The sequence below is a fragment of the Urocampus carinirostris genome, chromosome 12 (genome assembly GCF_059441175.1).
Source record: "Urocampus carinirostris isolate Australia breed hairy pipefish chromosome 12, RoL_Ucar_1.0, whole genome shotgun sequence".
NCBI lineage: Eukaryota > Metazoa > Chordata > Actinopteri > Syngnathiformes > Syngnathidae > Urocampus > Urocampus carinirostris.
In genome coordinates, this window is record NC_142360.1 from 21,521,517 (window position 1) to 21,542,582 (window position 21,066).

Below are 21,066 nucleotides of genomic sequence, written 5' to 3' on the forward strand. Positions count from 1 at the left end.
AAACATGCATTTTTAAAATACTTGTAGATTGAGAAATTTGTGTTTATTTGAGCTTCACTGTAATTGTGGAAAAGCTTGCAAAAAATTAGGAAAAAAATGCAGTTTGGTCATTTCGAGTTTTTGTAAATCGTATTCTTCCCTGTGCTTTTTAGCACTTTACAGTCGCACCACACAATAAAGCAACATCGAGAGGTCAAGTAATACATTGTCCCTTGCTCAGTGAGCCGCATTTTCATGCTATCCACAACACTTTACTTCAATATAACATAATCCGTATCTGATATATTCTTTGTTGTGTCTGCGTCTAACTATTCTCAACATGTGTAAACCAACTTTACCATTTTTTCTGTGGCGCGAAACAGTGGGTGTCATCTGCAAATATGCAGTGTGTAATATTTGACCACTAGGAGTCCCTCTACAGTGAAGAGCGAACCGAAACTAGTACAACAAAGCAAAAAGAAAGAGAACAAACTATGGAAAGTCGGGTGACCAATGTTCCCTCTAAGTTTCCACGGGTCTGAGCGTTCACACAAAGTCGGTGAGCAACGCTTGAAACAACAGTGAGCAACCATAATCCCAAGTGTGGCAAGATAATTAATTATCAAACATGTCCAAAACTTGAAATCAAGTTACATTTTGCTGTGTTTCCGGCAATGCAAAATGATTTTTCTCTTTTGAATGAATTGACTCATGTACTATTGCAAAGGTTGGATGGCCTACAAACGTCGTCTGTTCTTACAATTCTTTCACAAGATATCCATTTCTTTTTATCTCCTGATATATTTTGTTGCATAATATTAACATTTTGGGGGCTTATTTAGTCGGTTGTAAGATACAGAACTGTACTTAATCACATTTTTTAGTGGAAGTACAATGTTGGCAACAAGATTCCCTTGATATTATTGGAAATTATTTGAATGCAACACAAACTTTTTCTTCTTTTTTCCGTGTTTTTTTTTTCTACTTTTTTTTTAAATTCCTTTAAAAAAATCTCATTGTGTTTATTTTTTCCGAGCTGTTACATTTTTCTTTTTGTTCTCTATTTACTTTTTTCCTACCTTTCTTTCTTTTCTTTTTTTCTGGATTTTTTTCTAAAATTTTCCTTCTTTTTTTTCTCTTCCTTTTGTTTTTTTTTCTCAGCTTTTCACTACTTTTTCATTTTGGTATATTTTTCTTTTTTGTTCTATTCCCCCATTCCTTTAAGTCATTTTGTGCATAATTTTACATAATATTTGGTCATGTTGGGATTAAAGAAGCAAAAACAACGCGAAGAGCCGTTTAGTGAGCCGAGCCGAAGAAGCCGGTTCTCGACAAACTCTACTGACTTTACTTTTCAACTTCGTTCGACATTGACTTCAAAATACCGCATTTAGGACACAACGTCAGGGGAACCCGTGTATTATACCTTCATGCACTGTAACTTTGACTTAAGTTGCTTCTTAATTAGTAAATTTGAGCCCTCATTTTTGTGCGCTGGCTAGATTTTCTTGTGCGCTGAGAATGTGCGAGCAGTGCGCAATTGCGCACGCGCGCAGCTTAGAGGGAACACTGCTGGTGACCAAAATGCACCATTTTCCTCTAATTTACTCGGCTCGACTTGTCAGCCTAGCCTTGACGGGATGTTCTTCAGCATGCTAGCCTAATGTCGTCTCACAGAAGTATTGTTTCAAGTCTGTCATATTTGTTACATTTTCTGTACTCATTCATCCCTAGAGAGAATGAGTTCTATACGGTGAGACCAGTTTGATTTTTTTTAGGGAAAAATATGCTACTGTTGACAGCAACCACTCAGGAAAATGGTGTTTACAAATACATTAGAAAGCCCATACTCTCATGCAGTTTGACATCATATTGAGCAACTTTGTTGTCAGTGATCTATTTATTTGATGGTGTTTATACATGGGTATTAATACCCCCCCCCCCCCCCCCCCTTCAATATAGGCTTGGGTTTGTTTGTTATATCTTCTGACAACTATCATCTGGCTGTCATGTCCAGCATGGTCGCCGTGGCGACCGGCTGGCCCCGCCCCTTGGCACCGGCTGTAGCAGATTTTCTCATTTGCGTGTTTGCTTCTTAAGGGCGGGTTTTGGGGACTGCCGGTTGCGGGTTCATTGCATTACTTTGCATTATTCTGTTGTGTTTGATTTGAGGAAAGCTGTACTTGCCTGTTTTGAGTAAAAGCCTGTTTTGTGAGTATTCCTAGTCTGAGTTCCTGTTTGCCTGTAAGCCTGTTTTTGTTTTTGTCCCTGAGTGTTGGACGACTTTTATTTCCTTAATAAAAGTAACTGATCGTTAACGCGAATGAGTTCACCCTTCCTGCCTCCTGCCTCCAATCTGGTCCGGTCTCGTGACACTGGCAGACTCATCGTGGAAATACAGTGGTACCTCCTGACGTATTTTACAAACTTTTCATTATCCGATGCTTGCGTCCGACTAAAATCTTCTTCGTAGTACAATCAGCTTTCCAGTACCAAAAATCATTGGTGCTACTATTAAAAGTCCGTGCAAATTCGCACCAGCAGCATCCTGCGTGGTTGACCAGCAAGGTAAGCCCCGTGCATTAAATTACACTGTGAAAGAATTTTGGCCCGCTTTTCTTTGCAAAATTGTTTCAAATCAGCCATACTGGATCGTTTTCTTGCATGAATTGCCCCTTTAAGGTCACACCCCAGCATCTTAATTGGATTTATATCCGGACTTTGACCTAGCCACTCCAGATCCTTATTATTATTTTTTTAACCATTCAGAGGTCGATTTGGGTTGTTTAGAATCATTGTGCCTTAATAAATGGAGATGAAAGCTCCCTTCAGCACTGGGAATCATAGAAATATTTACTTTCAATTCTTTACAAACTTGCTATAACACATCAGCTTCATCTGTGCCCTGTGAGGGTTTTTTTTTCCCAAGCAGGTTAAATTCTCTGCAAAAAAAGAAACCTCATGGGACTAAAAACTTTGTCAAGTCAAGTCATGGTTATTTGTATTGCCTTTAATCACAAAGAGTCTCAAAGGGCTGCACTGACCACAGATTATTGCAAACCAAATACTATTATTACACCATCCCCTGATCTAAAACCTACATGAGGGCAAGGAAAAACTCAAAAACCTCAACATGAGAAAAATAAAGGACCCTTGAGAAGGGACCGCACATGAGGTAATCCTGCTTCCAGGATGACCAGGCTGCAAGGGATTTTGTAAAAACAGATAATACACAGATGTCAACATAAAATATATGTTATTCATATGATATAGAATATAAGAGTGTTTACGCCTAGATATAAACAGTTCCACTGAGGTTGCAGATCGAATCTCAGTGGAAAGACCATTCCACAGCACTGGGGCCCAAATAGAGAATGCTCTTGAACCTGCGGATCTCTTCTTGGCTCTTGGGATGAAGATTGTTTTTAAATACAAATGAATTAACACTTTAGCTCCCTTTTCACTTGTTGCTTAAGCACAAAGTAACACAGAACAATTCATGATACATTCTACTCTTTTAATACATTCTTTAAATATATAATTTTTTGTATTCAGAGCATATTTTACTCAAGCATGTTATACATTTTTTTTCGTCTACATGAGGTAATGGTTCAGTGGTTAAGGGATGGTCTACCCGGTCTCGAACCTGGGACCTTTCGTGTGTTAGGCGAATGTGCTAACCACTGCACTCAAAAAACATGACTACCAAACTAAGTTTTGAATAAATTAAGTACTTAAAACAGGGATATATTATTACATTATTATAATATGTAAAAAAAGAAAAAAAAAAAAAAAAAAAAATATATATATATATATATATATATATATATATATATATATATATATATATATATATATATATATATATATATATATATATATATATATATATATATATATATACACATAAATTGGGAGTGTTTCAATACTAATGTGATGAAACCAATCTATTTAAAAACGAATATAAAGAAATATAACGTGTACTTGTCAGCATGTAAACGTGTATTCATAAATGAAAACATTTGATTGGCCTCGAGGATTGGCCTTATGACCAACATTTTTTAAACCAATGTGGCCCACAAATCCAAATTGTTGCCTAGCCCCCGCTCTAGATTAGTAATTCCCAACTGGTGGGTCGGGACCCAAAGGTTTGCAATGGGTCGCGGAACATTGCGAAGACAAAAAAAAACCCCCCAGAAAGTCAATTACTGGATATAGTTAGTGGCAAAATGCCCTGCTCAAACCCTTCTTTCTGTTCAGTCATTCAGCACGTTTGAGAGGTACCGGATCTCATTTTATTGTGTTTAAGTTGGTTTTATTTCCTTACTCTGCCCATTCTAATGGGTTCCAACAATGTTAGTGATAAGGGTAAAGAAAAGTGAAAAACAGCGACTACAATGATTGGGTCGAAGAAAGAAATCATTGTGAAATACAAAAATGGTGGAAGGTGCAGAAAATGGTCTAAACATGTTGTATTTTTAGCTTCTGACCAGTATATCATACACTACATAATTCAATAATTATCAATATTTAGGTACATGCATCCATTATCTGCACCGCTTATCCTCAGTAGGGTCGCGGGGGTGCTGGAGCCCATCCCAGCAATCTTCGCGCAGTGGGCAGGGGACACCCTGAACTGGTTGCCAGCCAGACAGACAATTCACTCGCTCATTCACACAAAGGGACAAGTTGCACCGACCAATTAACCTGACATGCATGTTTATGGAATGTGGGAGGAAACCAGGCTGCCCGGAGGAAACACGCGCAAGCAGGGGGAGAACATGCAAACTCCACACAGAAAGGCTGGTAGCTGGATTTGATCCCATGACATCAGAACTGTGCCGCAGATGCGTAAATCAGTCAGTGTTTACGTACACACTTTATTAATATTTAGATTTTTCTTCAGTATGTGGCTTTCTAGAGCAGTTTTAGAGGGTTGCTTATATTCAATGTAGGCTTAAATGCAAGTATGGACGGTACTTGAAATCCTTTTGGTTTTGCTGGTCAGTTTGTTTTTTGAACAAAAAGAAAAAATATATTCTAATACCTTTGCTTTAAACTGCACAATCCTAGTATTGGAATTAGAGTGGTATGGTGGGTCCTGAAGTCAGACGAATTGCCCACCCATGCACTAGATAATGGATTACATTTGGATTTTTTCACCTCAGATCATTGATGATTAAAAAGCTATAGAAAGTTGAAAAGGGGCTGAGATGCTTCTTACCTTGTGTTTCCTTGCGTGCGCGGAATGAAGTGAGAACGGCGATGTGCCGATCTCCCGTCCCCTCCTCGCGCTTGTGATGCGTAGCACCCTCCTCCAAGCCCCCCTGTTTTTTTTTTGCCACATGTCAGCCTTTGTCGTCATTCGTCAACTCTTCACGTGCTATATTCAGATCCATTTTTGTTTTCCTCTTTTTCCACACATTTCTATCCATAATTGCGTCCAATATAATGGCATGATTACTCTAACGTTAATTGCAGGGACTGTGTTTTTAATTGCACTTTGCGAGTTTTCTTTGCATATTGTTATAAAGTGATACTGTCATTTCTTGGTAGGGAAGTAGCAATCACTGAAAACTCAGGTAGTAATTAGAGCAGGAGTAGGCAAGCTACAGCCCGCGGGCCACATGCTGCTCATCAGGCTTTTTCATCCGGACCGCCAAACAAAAATGGTCTTTTTTTATAACAGAAGATAAAGTACTACTAATAAAACATGTTTTTTCTTGTGCCAACTTTGTGTGTCAACAACAAAATCCCTACTATAGGAATACTACAAAATTACCACAAAATTGTTACCGAACTAAATGTCAAATTTAGTGATTAAAAATGAGGACGTAATATATTATTTTGGTTTCATTCTAAAATAAAATATTATGGAGGTACTACAGAAATGATACTACAGTAATACTGAAAACAAAAATACTACTACAGAAATATTACAACAAAGGTACAACCAAAATATCTCATCTCATCTCATCTCATTAGCTGCACCGCTTATCCTCAGTAGGGTCGCGGGGGTGCTGGAGCCCATCCCAGCAATCATCGGGCAGTGGGCAGGGGACACCCTGAACTGGTTGCCAGCCAATCGAAGGGCACACAGGGACAGGCAACTTGCTCGCTCATTCACACCTAGGGACCGGCCAATCCACCTGAAATGCATGTCTTTGGAATGTGGGAAGAAACCGGAGTGCCCGGAGGAAACCCACGCAAGCACGGGGAGAACATACAAACTCCGCACAGGAAGCCCGGTAGTTGGTTTTGAACCCACACAGGAGATTCCCAAGACCTTAGAACTGTGCTGCACACGCGCTAACCACTGCGCTGCCGTAAAACAGTATTACCAAAATACTAAACAAATACTACAAAAATGCTACCATGGAAATACGACAAAAATACTACAGATTATCCTGTGAAAATACTTCAGAAATACTCTACAGAAATACTAAAAAAAAGTAGTAATATGATTAAAAAATACTATAACAGAAATATTACAACAGAAACTATACTACAGAAATATTACAACAGAAATACTAAAAAAAATACAACTACTGTCAGGACCAGAACAGAAACAGGACCCAATTGCGTAGCGTTTACCACAAGTTTCATTGAAGGAAAGAGAAAGGGCTGCGCCCACGATCCGATGTTCGCTGGACGCAGGAAGCAAGTCGTTCTTGTACTTGGATTGTGATCCGAACACAGAAGTGGATCTTCTGTAGCGAGCGATAGCGGTGTCGGGGACGGAAAAACTGGTCGGTAGCCGGGACTGGGAGAGCAAGGCGTGGTCGGTGTCGGAAAAGATTCGTAAGCCAGAACGGGAGAGTAGACGTAGTTGGGGACAAAAAGAGGTCGTAAGTCAGGACGGAAGAGCAGACGTGGTCAGGATCAAAACAGGTCGTAGCCGGAGACAGACGGGAGCAAAAACGGGACAGGTGGGAGTCAGGGTCGAAAAAGGCTAGCCTAGTATACACTGAGGTTTGCAGACGGACTGACAACAGGGGATTGATAGGACTGGGTTTAAGTCGAGAAAGGGAGCCAATCAGAACCGCGGCGGTTGGCGCCAAATGAGCGGGCACAGGTTAATCATGGTTACAGGGTTACTCCATAAATACTACAAATATACTACAAAAATTAAACTATGGAAATAATACAACAATATTACAAAAATTCCACAGAAATACTATCTATCTATCAAGAGGTCTAAATATAATGGAAGCTAGAGCTCTTGTTGGTGATAGAAAGGAGTGGAGAGGTGTTGTGAAAGGATAGTGGGATTGTGGACGCGTTCTTTAAGGATGGGCTGGGCACCCGTATGATACGGCAGGGGTAAACCAGAAATACTACTCCGGAAATACTGCAAAAACACTACTGCAGAAATAATACAAAACTACTAAAAAATCTATAAGTACAAGTAGTACTACAAAAATCTGACAGCAGAAATACCATTACAGTAATGCACAAAACTAAATATCAAACTTAGTGCTAACTAAATTAAGTGTAGCATGTGGCCACAGAGAATATGGGAAAACATCATTGATCGGATTAAGATGGGCGGTTGGAAAACACATCTGCCCACTGCCGGAATTGCCAACATCGGAGCGACTTTGATTCATTAATGCTGAGCCGTTTCGCTCCCCGGGGCATTTTCTTTGTTTTGTCCAGGCGGTAACAGCGGCTACTGCATCATTAAAACGTAAGTCAGACTAGAGCAGGGGTGTCAAACTCATTTTAACCCCGCATGATAGAACAAACATTCTGTCGGGGGCTGGACTGGTAGATTAAAGAGAAAGAAAAAGAAAGATAAAGAAATAAGAGAAAGAGGGAGGGAAAAGGAGAGAGGGCAGGACAAAGAAAGAAAAAGAGAGAGAGGGAGAGTGCGTGAGAAACAAAAGAGATAAAAAGTCATGAGAGAGGGGAAAAAGAAAGGGAGAGGAAGAAAGAAATTCAAAGAGAAATAGAAAGACAGGAGAGAAAAGAGAAAAGAAAGCACGAAGAAAGAAAAGGAAAAAAGGAAGTTAGAGCAGAAGAAGTTAAAAAGACACACAGAGAGAGAAAGAAACAAAGAGCAACAAATGAAGAGAAAAAGAGAGACACAGAGAGTATAAGAGACAGAGAGGGAGAAAAAAGGGTGGGAAAGAAAGAGGGAGAGGGAGAAATAAATACAAGTACAGTGTCTTTGTGAGAGGCACCTGGCTTTGGCAACATCAAGTTGACATATTTCAACCTGCAGCTTGTTTTTCTCTTGCGCTTCTCTGAGTGTTGTCTCGCGGGAACAGTAAAGTATATATATTTTTAACGAAGATAAAAAATAAAAAAATACTCCCATTGTCGATATTATAAAATATTTTAACCCATGGTCTGTCAGTAAATAGACCCCAGCTTCAGTATCTCAAATGAACAGATTGATGCCTTTGCCCCACGATAAAATATTGAATTTATATGAACGTTAATGGGAGGCTGTCACGGTTGCCATTGCCCTCAGCTCGGCACGCCCGTTTGGCACCAGCTGCTGCTCATTGCCTGATTGGCTTCCTCGTCCTGTCCGGTATCTTGCTCCAGGATCCGGTATCAATCCCGTCTGTCTCGTCCTGTCTGGTATCTTACTCCAGTATCCGGTATCGAGTCTGTCTGTTCTGCCCTGTCCGGTATCTTGCTCGTGTATCCAGTATCCAGTATCTGTCCCGTCCTGTCCGGTATCTGCCTCCAGTGTCTGGTATCAATCCCGTCTGTCTTGTCCTGTCCGGTATCCTGCTTATGTAACCGGTATCGATCCCGTCTGTCCCGTCCTGTCCGGTATCTTGCTGTTGTATCCAGTATCCGGTATAGATCCAGTCTGTCTGTTCCGGTTTCGATCTCTTCTGCCCAGCGATCACCGAATTGCTAGATTTGGTGTTCTTGAGCATGACTGCCTCGTTCGCGTAAAATAAAAGTCGTGTAAAAACGTTACGCGTCTGGGTCCAAGGTCTGTTCAAGTTCTGACAGTGTCCACGTATGAAAAATTATACTTTTATCTGACCTCAACCTCAATAATAAATCAAGGCCTACTCAAACTCAATTTACTTGGGGGCTGCCGGAGCTTATTGTGGAGTGAGGTGGTAGCCTGCTGCATTACGCCATTTTGGCCCACCTAAAATGAACTTCACCATTTTGGCTGCAATCCATTATCCCCACTCAACTATTAATGTGAGACCAAATTTGTATCATGCGTGGCTTCTCTTCTGTTCTTTAAATCTAAAATGAACTTCACCGTTTTAGCTGCAATCCATAATCCCCAGTCAACTATTACGGAGTGAGCAAATTTGTGTCATGCGTGGCTACGTTTTCCACCTCAAATGAAGACCACCTGTTCGGTCGCGATCCATTATTTCCAGTCGACTATTGCTCCAAGCGGAGCAGGCAGAGCACATTGTAAAAATAGCGCGTTTTTGCATACTATGTGGGTTCTGGTCCACTTTAACGGCAGCAAATGAGATACCAGTAATTAACCAATGCTCATTTTTATGATTTTATCAGAATTTTAGAAAAATATTTCTATTTAATAATTCTGACGACGAGAATATTTATTTTTACCAAGAAAAAGAAAACCTTATAAAAATCCCTATAATCAGGAAAATGATCTGCCAATTTCCAATCATTTCTTTTATTTCACCTAAACACTCACTATCCTATGGTTCATCTATCAAACCGAAGACAAAGTGAAAAATGCTAACAATAAATGAAAAAGTGACTCTTGAAATATTGGAATTAGCTTTGCACCCATAGCTTCAAACTATGGACTTAATGTAACTATGATTCGCTATATCCAGAAACGAGACTAACATCTCTAAAGTTGCCTTTAAATCTTTGTCAAAGGATGGTAAACGCGCAAGGCCACGTAAATGTGGAAAATGTACTGTTTGGATCCCAGATCACAGGCATCAAGCTTAAAAGAACTTAATGTTAGAGGCAGTGTCTGGAATAACGTCTGCCCGGACGCCATGTCACGGAGTGGAGTGGAAGGGGTGACCGGACCGGAACGGAGGCAGGAGGCAGGAAGGGAAAACTCAATTGCGTAACGATCCAAAACTTTTATTCACCAAAATAAAAGTTGTCCAAAACTCTGGGACATGACAAAACAAACAGTTGTTTCTTCCAACTCAACTAAACAGGACAAGACATAACAGAACGGACAATGTTTAAAACTAAAACAGGACAAGGCATAACAAACCGGGGAATGTGTAATGAGCCAGCGCCCGCCAAACCCACAACCCAGCCTTAAGTAGCAGACCAGCAATCAGCTGATCTGCTACAGCTTGAGTTCGGGGGCGCGGCAGACTGGTCGCCACGGCAACCGTGACACGCCAGTCGGGCGTACAACTTACTAAACATCTCCTACCGGGTGGCCGACAACTTTTTCGAGAAAGAAAAAAAAAAATCTTTCATTTTAATTTTTTTGTTCTTTTTCAAACCTAATGTTTGCTTTATTCCGAATTTGAAATCTTCGTTCGGTTTGTAAATTTCTGAATTTTGGTCCGTTTGGCAATTAGCATACTCAGCAGCCAATCAGAAGCCTGTATCGAATAACTTTTTGCTTCCGGACTTTCCCGAGCATTATAAGGTCGTGCATTTGCATATCATTTTCCAAAGTAGACGCATAGAGAACACAAGAAAAATGGACAAGTGGTTAGGAATCAAGCCAAAACCCAGGCCCCAGAAGAAATATTCAAAAGAAGCTAACAAACTCTATGATGCTACAAAACGTAAACGTACATTAAAAGCATCGTGTAAAGAAGAGTTCACGTGGCTTGTAGCAGACGACGCAACGCAAACATTGCATGAATGAAGATGAGTAAATACAGGTACATACTGATGGCAGATGGAAAACATACATGCAATGACTGTTATAAGTAGATTTATAATAAACTTATTTTAAAGTGTTGTTCTGTTATATATTCTGATTATCAATCCTAAATACTTTGCAACAATGGGTTTTTTTGCGATTAGTTGTCTTATTGTGTTTCAAGTTGGGAAAAATTTGGGCAGGTAACTTTATGGCTGGGCAGGCAACTTTTCAGAGTTGTCTGCCCTGGTGTCCTGTAACTTTTTGTCATGAGTTTCAGAGACTGTTAGAGGTCAGTTGTGTATTTTTTGAATTTGTTATAACATGAAAATACAAGTGTACCTCTAAGTGTACCTCTCTCTCAGTCGGTAAGGACGTCACCTTGATGTAAGTTTGACCCTTGGGGGTTTTCATGAAGGGGCGACACTGCCTCGCGGATTTTCACTTTTCGCGGGGGGGTCTTGCCCCCCGTTAACCGCGATAACCGAATTATACCATACACAAAATAGTGCTACTCTTAACAGTCACCCAAACAAAAAGTGACTGTAGCTTTCAACCAAGAGAAGATGTCATCAGGTGGTGTCCAGCTTTCACTGGGCGTTTCGACCCTGAACCACAACCCCCTCAAACTGGCTGGCCGGCAGTGATGTCCAGTCACTGCCCATCTTCTCCTGGTCCCCAGCTAAACTTCTCCCTCCTAATCCAGAGCCGGCTTACCCCCACCTGGGTTGTGTAACAGGGGACTCTGTGGTCAAGGGGGCGGCAGATGCGGAGAGGTCTCCTGTACTGTGGGGTGCTTCCTGACTGGAGTCCTCCTACGTCTCACTGAGTGTTTCCACCATGTGCTGCATCTGCTTTCCCCTTTCCCACAGATACTCATTGGTTGATGTATCCTGAGGCGCCTTGCGTTTCTTAATTGACTTTTGTATTCTCTCTAATATAAAAGTACTTTTCTGTACTAAAGATTTTCATGACTGTAAGAGGCCATGGTAAAAAAGTGTGCATTTGACATTCAATTGTATATTGAGGTACATTTTTACCTCTCCTCTGCAAGATGATACTGTATGTTTTTATAAAATGTAAATGTGGTTTCTCTCTTATCGACCGGGCACTCTTGCTTCTAATTAACCTTTGCTCTGCTGAGATAAGCAATTTGCCCAGAAATTCGCATTTTCAATCATGACTCCTGATCACTTATGCATCAAAATCTTTTCAGAAGGTTCAGAAGAGTAACTACTGTGGAATTGCTCAGGATGTATTCGGATAATTTATGCGTGGTCTTTCTTGATTGAGAAATTGCACTATTTCAGAAGTGCAATTATTAATATAAAACTCCAGAGTCCCACCTAAAAAATGCACTTAATCGTTTCCTTTTCTGCCCATTCCCTGTGCTACGAAATACCCACAATGTTTATCATATGGTAAGGTTTCTTTATTTTTTCATGGGGGCAACCCATTTTTTAAAGAAATGGTTAGGGTCAATAATGAATAAAGTATCTCTCTCTCTCTCTCTCTCTCTCTCTCTCTCTCTCTCTCTCTCTCTCTCTCTCTCTCTCTAATCCTAAATGATAAACCTTTTAAGCAAAAAAGTTTGCAAATTGTGCGGTTGTGATTGATTCTTGGTTGGCAAAATTGTAACCACGATTGGAACGATAACAGAAAATTATTTGAAGCTATTTTCACAATATTTTATATGGTTTTAAAGCGTCTGCCTTCATAAGGACCCTGTATCTGTCACGGTTGCCCATTGCCCTCACTTGGCCCTGCCCGTTTGGCCCCAGCTGCGGCTCGTTGCCAGATTGGCTTCCCTCCTATTCAAACTCAGTGATCTCATTCACCCCTTGTCAGTCCGTCAACGAACCTCTGCACTTGCAAGACTTGTGTTTTGTATCCTCCTCGTGTATCCAGTATCCGTCTGTCTCGTCCTGTCCGGTATCTTGCTTTTTGTGATTAAGGGTTATATAAATAAATTTGACTTGACTTGACTTGACTATTGATCCCGTCCATCCCGTCCGGTATCTACCCGTGTGTCCTGTAACGATCCCATGTGTTCTGTCCGGCCTCGATCTCGTCTGCCTCTGACTTCTCTCTCACTTCTTCCGCCTAGCGATCGATTTTCTTTTCAGGGAAGACAATAAATCATTTGTTCAATATTTGTATTGAACTAAGAAAAAAAAAACTAAAATTTGCATTTTAAAGAGGGGATAATATGAAATGGTTCTCATTTTGGATCATTCTATTTCATTTTTCTGGTCAAATAAGACAAAAAATCCTTAATCTTCTCCAAATTATCATAATAGAGATTATAAAATAGATAATTTTGCTCATTTTTTTATTTTTAACTGATTTCCCCAGTAAGAAAAATAAAGTCAATCTTAGACAAAGCACTCTCAGTATACAGATATTTTTGCCCTTTTTAAAAATGTTTTTCTGAGTGTACTAGTTTAAATATTTTTTTCCTTAACATGTAAGTTTATTCCTACAATAATGATTATAAGGAAGTTTAATTTTAGTAATACATTAAAAATGTAAAAAATGTATAGTACAATAAAGAGAACTATAATGCCGAGCAAGAGTAAAAGCAAAAAGTTTATCTTTTATTGCCACATTTCAGACTTGCAAGAAAATATTTTCTTAGAAATGTGAGACACAATCATGAATTGAAACAAACCATTTTATATTGTATTGACAAATAAAAAACTGAAAAGGGGGTGTTGCAAAATTATCGGCCCCCGGTTCGATTAATATGAAATAAAATAGTGCAACCTTTTGTCAAGCCTGGTAGATCTTTTCTGCTGTCATGTCCACCAAAAATTGAACTCTAATAAATTATTCACAACCTCATATATCTGTGAATTAGGACTGACAAGGCACTTTAGTTGATTATCCATTATCTCTGGTAACTACTGCCTAGAGACCGGTGGAATACGTTTCATCAGTTGGGGCCGTTGAAGCGTGCCATTGTGGCCTGCCCAGAATGAATTCCACTGCTTTTGGCCGCTATCAATTATCCCCAGCCGACTTTTGCTGAGAGAGAAAATGTCATGTGTGTCGGTTGTGTGGGATTTTTTTCTTCTTAGCCTTATTTTGGCAAAGCCCCGCGATCCACTGAAAACAGGGCCACGATCCCCTTTTGGGTCCTGATCTACCAGTTAAGAACCCCTGCTCTAGACCCTTACCTTAATCAGATCCTTTTCAAATGTTTTTTAAATCTGTCAAACCAGTTTCATGGACTTTTACACTTGGAAATGACACCAACACCCACAATACTAAACCAGGAGTAGGAAATGTTTGTTAATATCTAAACCACAACTTGCATGTTGTATCGCTAGCAGCCTTGCAACTCGATACTCAGAGCTGAGAAATATTCAAGGTCGCCAAGCTATGATCATTTTCAATCACATCTGTTTCACAAGCTGCCACCATAAATGAGAACTGCTTCGAGGGAAGATGAGGCAACAAGTAGACTTACTAAATGTCATGTGTAGCACCTTTGCCAAGGGTTGAAACACCAATAATTACAATTAGTACAATAATAAATGAGGTGGTTTAAGAAATTCATTTGATATTTAGCTTTGTAGTTAGTTCTACTGTAGTTGTATTTCTGTAGTACTTTGGTGGTATTTCTGCAGTTGGATTTTCGTAGTTTTTCTGTAGAGGTATTTTTGTAGTATTTCCATAGTAGTATTTTTAATTTGTGTAGTATATTTATAGTAGAATGTGTATTTTTGCAGTATTTCTGTTCTAAAATTTCAGTAGTAAGGTTTTTATCTTATTTCAATCATAAAATTTCTGTAGCAGTATTTTGTGGTATTCCTTTCGTACTTTTGTAATATTACATTAGTTGTAATTTAGTAGTATTTCTGAGCTGGCAAATAAACATAACTTGACATGACTTGACAGGTAGTTGTAATATTGTAATATTGATTGCACCTCACCAGCAACAGATTTATCCTATACTTGAAGTGCAACAAAAATAAACAATATGATAAAATGAAATGAAATGATCTGCATTTATAAAGCGCTTTACAAGTCAAGACTTCCCAAAGCACTTTACAGTGTGCTTCACATTTCCCAATAGCTGCCGTGCAGCCTTGTAAGGCGCTAACCTGCTTATTGGGGGCATTAGGGGTTCAGTGTCTTACCCAAGGATACTTCGACATGTAACACGGAGGAGCCGGGATTCGAATTGCGATCTCTTGATCCCAAGACGAGCGCTCTACGTCCTGAGCCACTGCCGCCCCAAAATGGCTATCCGGAGTAAACAATATAAAATCAGTTACATAATTTAAATCTAACTCTTATAACCTGAGATAAATGGTCAATCCTCTCTCTCTCTCTCTCTCTCTGTCTATGATAGCAGACAAGACTTCCCTCAGTGCAAATAGAGCAGCAGTTTTTGGACAATTAGCAGGATCCACTGAAAAAAATCCTACACTAGTTTCCCCAAGGGAGATGATCGGTATTGTGAATTTAGTAACGTTCTGACTCTTGGATGTTCTTTATTGTGTGACGTCATCACGCACTCACATCAATGTATTGTGTTATTGTAGATGGCTGCCGTGCTGTGTTGAATGAGAGCCGCATTCACGTTCGCGTGTTGTTGCTGAATAAATATGCTAAAAGGCTAACCGAGGATGTCCTGTTTATCTTCCTGACACACAAGAAGACTGCACACTCTGACATAGCCTTAACATGAGACAACATGCTGATTTGTAATAGACAACCCAGTGGACTCATAAAAAAGTATGTAAGCTATTACTGAAGATAACAAAAAAAGAGCAGAGTCGCTATGGATGGTAGTTTCTTCCATTTATTCAAAGTAACACAACGCTTTTGACCCTCATTAACTGTAACGGCGGAAAAAATGATTAGTTAGATTACCATGTTACTTGCTCACCACACGGATCACAGAGATTTTCAATCGTCCACGGGGTTTTAGGAATATTCTAGTGAAGGGAGAAAACCTGGCCATAACTTGTCCACGTCGAGTGTTTTGTCTTTTATTAATCAAATCTTTACCGGTGGAGTCAGCAAAGAAAACGAGAGATTTCCAAACAATGTCATTCTAATAATTGCTCTCATAATAGGAGGTTATGTCTGTCGTCTACTCTGTTCTTACCGCGTTGAGCAATGGTGATAGACACCCGCTATAATGTCTATATGTTTGATTGTCTTTTCTTACAATGCTATGTTGAAACAGGGAATAACAAATACTTTTTTTGCTAATTTTCAAGTTAATTCACGTTTATTTGTATAGCCCTTAATCACAAGGAGTCTCAAAGGGCTGCACAGACTATTGCAAACCACAGACTATTATGACACCATCCCCTAATCTAAAACCTACAGAAGGGCAAGGAAAACGCAAAAACTTCAACATGAGGAAATTGAAGAAACATTGAGAAGGGACCGCACATGAGGTAATCTCCCTTCCAGGATGACCAGGCTGCAATGGATGTTGCAATAGCAAATAATACACAGATGTTGTCAACATAAATTATAGGTTATTCATATGCTATTGAATACAAGTGTGTTTTAAGCTTAGATTTAAACACTTCCACTGAGGATGCAGATCAAATATCAGGGGGAAGAACATTCAACAGCACCAATGCCTGAATGGAGAATGCTCTCAAACCTGCAGATCTGTCTCTCTTGGGATCACTAGTAGACCAGCATTTTCAGAGCAGAAGCTCCGGACCGGATTGTAGGGAGAAATTACATCTAAAAGACATGAGGGAGCAAGACCATGCATGATTTTCTATACTACCAACAGAACCTTAAAATCACATCTTAAGATAACAGAGAGCCAATGCAGGTTTGCTAAAATCAGGGTAATGTGATCAAACTTTCTTGTTTTAGTTAAAAGCCTCGCCGCAGCATTTTGTACCAGCTGAAGGCTCTGCATTTTAGACTTTGGGAGACCGGAGAGTAGTGCATTACAGTAAACAAAGTAACAAACGCATGAATTGTAATCCCTGCATCGGACTGGGCCAGCAATGTTGCGAAGACGGAAAAAAGCTGTTCAAGTAATATTCATAACGTGTGTTTTAAAGGACAGAATGGGGTTAAATGTGACACCTACATTTTTGACTAAGTCTCTCTGGGTGACATTACATTTGTCAATGTTCAGAGCAGTTTTTGAGAACAAGTCACAGCATTTAGATGGACCAATAACTAAAATTTCAGTCTTTTCAGAGTTAAGGTGCAAAAAGTTAAGTGAGATCCTGTCACGGTCGCCGTGGCGACCAGTCTGCCGCGCCCCTGAACTCAAGCTGTAGCAGATCAGCTGATTGCTGGTCTGCTACTTAAGGCTGGGTTGTGGGTTTGGCGGGGGCTGGCTCATTACACATTCCCCGGTCTGCTATGCCTTGTCCTGTTTTAGTTTTAAACATTTTCCGTCTGTTATGCCCTGTCCTGTTGAGTTCGTGCCGGAGGAACTCTGTACCGTTCTGTTCTGAGTGTAAGAATGTTTTTGTTTGTCTTGTCCCCGAGTTTTGGACAACTTTTATTTTGTTAAATAAAACTTATGGATCGTCACGCAATTGAGTTCTCCCTTCCTGCCTCCTGCCTCCGTTCTGGTCCGGTCACCCCTTCCACTCCACCCCGCCTCGTGACAGATCCATCCTTTTATCTCAGAGAAGCAGGCTTCCAAATTTCCAGTTTACTGGGGCAGATTCCTCCAACGGAAGATATAGTTGAGTGTCATCTTTGAGCAATGGAAACTGATATTATACTTGCGAATAATAAGAACTTAAGAATATTAGTTTTATAAATAGGCAAAAATGCATTAACTATCATAAAACATGCATTTATTTAAATACTCGTAAGTCAGGGATCTCACACTTACAGCTCAGGGGCCAATCAAGGCGGGCAGAGTGATAATTTAAGGCTCCTGCCTTAATATGAAAGTTTTAAAGAGACAGTTTGTATTATTAGCACTCGTTTTTACAATATAATGCAGTTATATCTAATGGTCAAATATTACACATTGTCTATGTAAAACACATATGTGGTTTCCACACAACATTTCATATCCTCAATATGTAGAGTCAATACAGAACATACAATAATTTTCTTGAATTCATTATAATATTGGTGAAACAAAGCAAATTATACAAATCCATGAAAGACAATGTAGGTAAGGCACATCACATAAAACGTATACCGTTCAAGGATTGTGTAAAACCCGAGCGAAAACAAATTATTAATTCAATATTGACATCTTGTGGCCACTTGTAAGAGGTACACTTTCTTTTGCTTTTCCCACAGAAGTTGACAGAACCATGAAAAAAAAAAACACAACTTGAAAATAAAACTACTGGTTTGTTTTAGAAAGAAACAATATAATATAGCAACCATATTTCATGGATATATATATATATATATATATATATATATATATATATATATATATATATATATATATATATATATATATATATATATATATATATATATATATATATATATATATATATATATATATATATATATATATATATATATACATACATATATATATGTTCTCCCCGTGCTTGCGTGGGTTTCCTCCGGGCACTCCGGTTTCCTCCCACATTCCAAAAACATGCTTTTCAGGTGAATTGGCCGGTCCAAATTGTCCCTAGGTGTGAATGAACGAGTGAGTTGTCTGTCCCCGTGTGCCATGTGATTGGCTGGCAACCAGTTCAGGGTGTCCCCTGCCCACTGCCCGATGATTGCTGGGTTGTGGGCTCCAGCACCCCCGCGACCCTACTGAGGACAAGCGGTGTAGCTAATGAGATGAGATAATGATTATATATATATATATATATATATATATATATATATATATATATATATATAATTATATAATTATATAATTATATAATTATATAACTGGGATGGGCTCCAGCACCGCCACGACCCTAGGAGGGTAGGAGGTGCAGATAATGGATGGGTATATGGGTATATATATATATATATATATATATATATATATATATATATATATATATATATATATATATATATATATATATATATATATATATATATATATATACTACTGTCAGTATGCTTCATTATTATTATTATGATTATTGCTATTTGTATTATTATTATTATCGTCATCATCATCATCATCATTATAAGTTATGATTATATAATATAATATCATTATCATTTATAATAATACATGGCCTTACAACTCAAGCGATAACTAAAGCATCATTCAATTGATCAAAATTAATTTCATCGCATTGCTTCAATTTAAGTACTGGCAATATTCTGCAGCATATACTATGGCATAAAAATATGTGATTCAGAGTAAATCGTAATCGCAAACCACTTGTTTATTTTGAAAAGTCAGACCGGAAACGACGTATTCTTGCTCATCATTTCAGCTCACAGGATGTTTGTTCAGCAGATAAATGACACACAAACCGTTTACACTTCTCAACTTATTCAAAGGTACGTAATAGTTTGTTATAGTTTTTCCACACTTAATCTGCGTTTTTGAAGTGTGCCGTTATCATCGTGTTTATTTTCATTTAAACTGCCCAGAAAAATGTGCAGCAGCTCAAATAATAACCATTGTTTTACATTCATGCTTGTGCATCCACATGCTTTTGGAGCTCATGTTGTTAAAACAACAACGATATAAAGTTGGATATGCCTTTGTGCCTGACTTGTTAAAATGTTATACTTTGGGATTCATGTTGTGTAATCCATACCTGCCACGGCTCCATGCCCTTACAAACTTTTGTATTTTCCCTTACAAAATACAAGAAAAAAAATCTTACACCATATTTTTTCCCAAACGTGTTCATTTATGTAGTTTAACATGTTATATTGATCTCATGACCTCAGAACTGTGCCGCACACGCTCTAACCACTGCACCGCCGTGCTGCACCCCATCACAAATTGATTCCGTTAAATTATTTTGCACAAGAAAGTTCAACGTGAAGTTTTTCGACCTGCTGATTGGATAAGCGACTAAGGGCGGAGCCACTGAAGCAGGAACTCAGTTTACATGTTACATGTTCCGACATTCATGTTTCCGTGGAAGAAACGCTTTTTTTGCAATAAGCGTTTTCATACAAAGTGTAGTTTAACTTGTTTTAAAGAGACACTTTGAGGTGGAAACTGATATATTAGCTCTCATCATGACGGTAGTTTGTCAATTAAGCGTGTATGTTTGTGATTGAGGGCATAAAAAGTACGCCAAAGTGGAAGTGGTTAGCTATTTTAGCATAACATTAATCAATCGGGTTTTAAAACGGGAATGCCCACATATCAATTCGCAAACTGTTTAATTTTCGATACACTTTTTGTTTTAGTTAATATTAGTCATTTCTGTTGTATTTTTATTTATTTACTGAAAAAAATATATATATATTTAAGTATTTTTGTACCTTTATACAAGTTGCTGCAAAGCATGATTTTATTTCCTGCACTGTTAGTTTTTGGTTTTGGTAAAAGATTAGTCATGTTAGTTGTGTTGAAAGTTTTCTTAACTGTACAAGGTTTTAGAGAGCTATTAAGTTGAATATACAACAAATATTCTTTGTTTATTTTCACATTTTTAAAAATTTCTTATGCCTATGTTTAACCTTCTACAGCAAATTAATATCGGGTCCAAATACTGGTTATCACCTCCTCTTATTGCTAATAATAAGTATCAGCCCTTAAAAATCATCCATCGATCTTTATTAGCAATACTAAGCAAGTACTTGGATTGTATTGATACTGTAGTCCTGGTATCGATGTGTCACTCCTCCACCAATTTCTTCAAAGTGCTGCTTCTGTATTAAGATGGTGCAGGCCTTCTCTCTCCCCCAGTGTCCTCTGCAACTCTCTAAGTTTATGCTTTATTTTGTGATTGATGGGCACCCTTTTAAGTACCCCTCCCTACCTGGCCTGCTGCTACAACCTGCACTCCAGGCATAAGAGGGCCAAATATATGCATCCACCCCAACCAGAAGCTAAAAATGACAGTCAAAACAGGAAGCGCAAGTGTGGTGTTTACCTTATTTTCAGCTACAGAAAAAGAACGATATCAGTTGTAATTTGTGTGGTAGTGTTCTTGTACTGTGGCAATGCCGCAAATGGACACATGCTCAAAGCTCTCTTTGCATAGAGCAATGACTTACAACCAACATTGTAAACATGTAACCAGGCATGGAGATCTCTTCCAATTTTTAAAGGCAAAAAGGGTGACCTATGCGAATTTAGTGGTTTGATGGGTGTTATAAAACACATTATCTTTCACACGCAAGAAAGTAGAAGTGCC

General features: G+C 38.9%; 2 protein-coding genes across 4 annotated transcripts in view; one reads left to right on the forward strand and one right to left on the reverse strand.

Annotated features, from left to right (window-relative positions):
• nmur1a (neuromedin U receptor 1a) overlaps positions 1–5,213 on the reverse strand; it is a 29,328-nt gene extending 24,115 nt beyond the window's left edge. The window contains exon 1 of the mRNA XM_088349675.1: positions 5,204–5,213. The gene's annotated coding sequence lies outside the window, so the exon portion shown is untranslated. The remainder of the gene's footprint in view (positions 1–5,203) is intronic.
• Positions 1–21,066, forward strand: part of hykk.2 (hydroxylysine kinase, tandem duplicate 2) — an 82,088-nt gene that overhangs the window by 48,819 nt on the left and 12,203 nt on the right. Inside the window, exon 1 of one of the 3 annotated variants that reach the window (XM_088349593.1) lies at positions 19,179–19,243. The exons of 1 other annotated variant lie outside the window; for it this stretch is intronic. In XM_088349593.1, the coding sequence (XP_088205719.1) occupies positions 19,185–19,243 (59 nt within the window). In that variant the 5' untranslated portion in view covers positions 19,179–19,184. Of the gene's footprint in view, positions 1–19,178; positions 19,244–19,846; positions 19,946–21,066 lie in introns of those variants that run through there. One more of the 3 variants, XM_088349594.1, reaches the window with a different exon arrangement.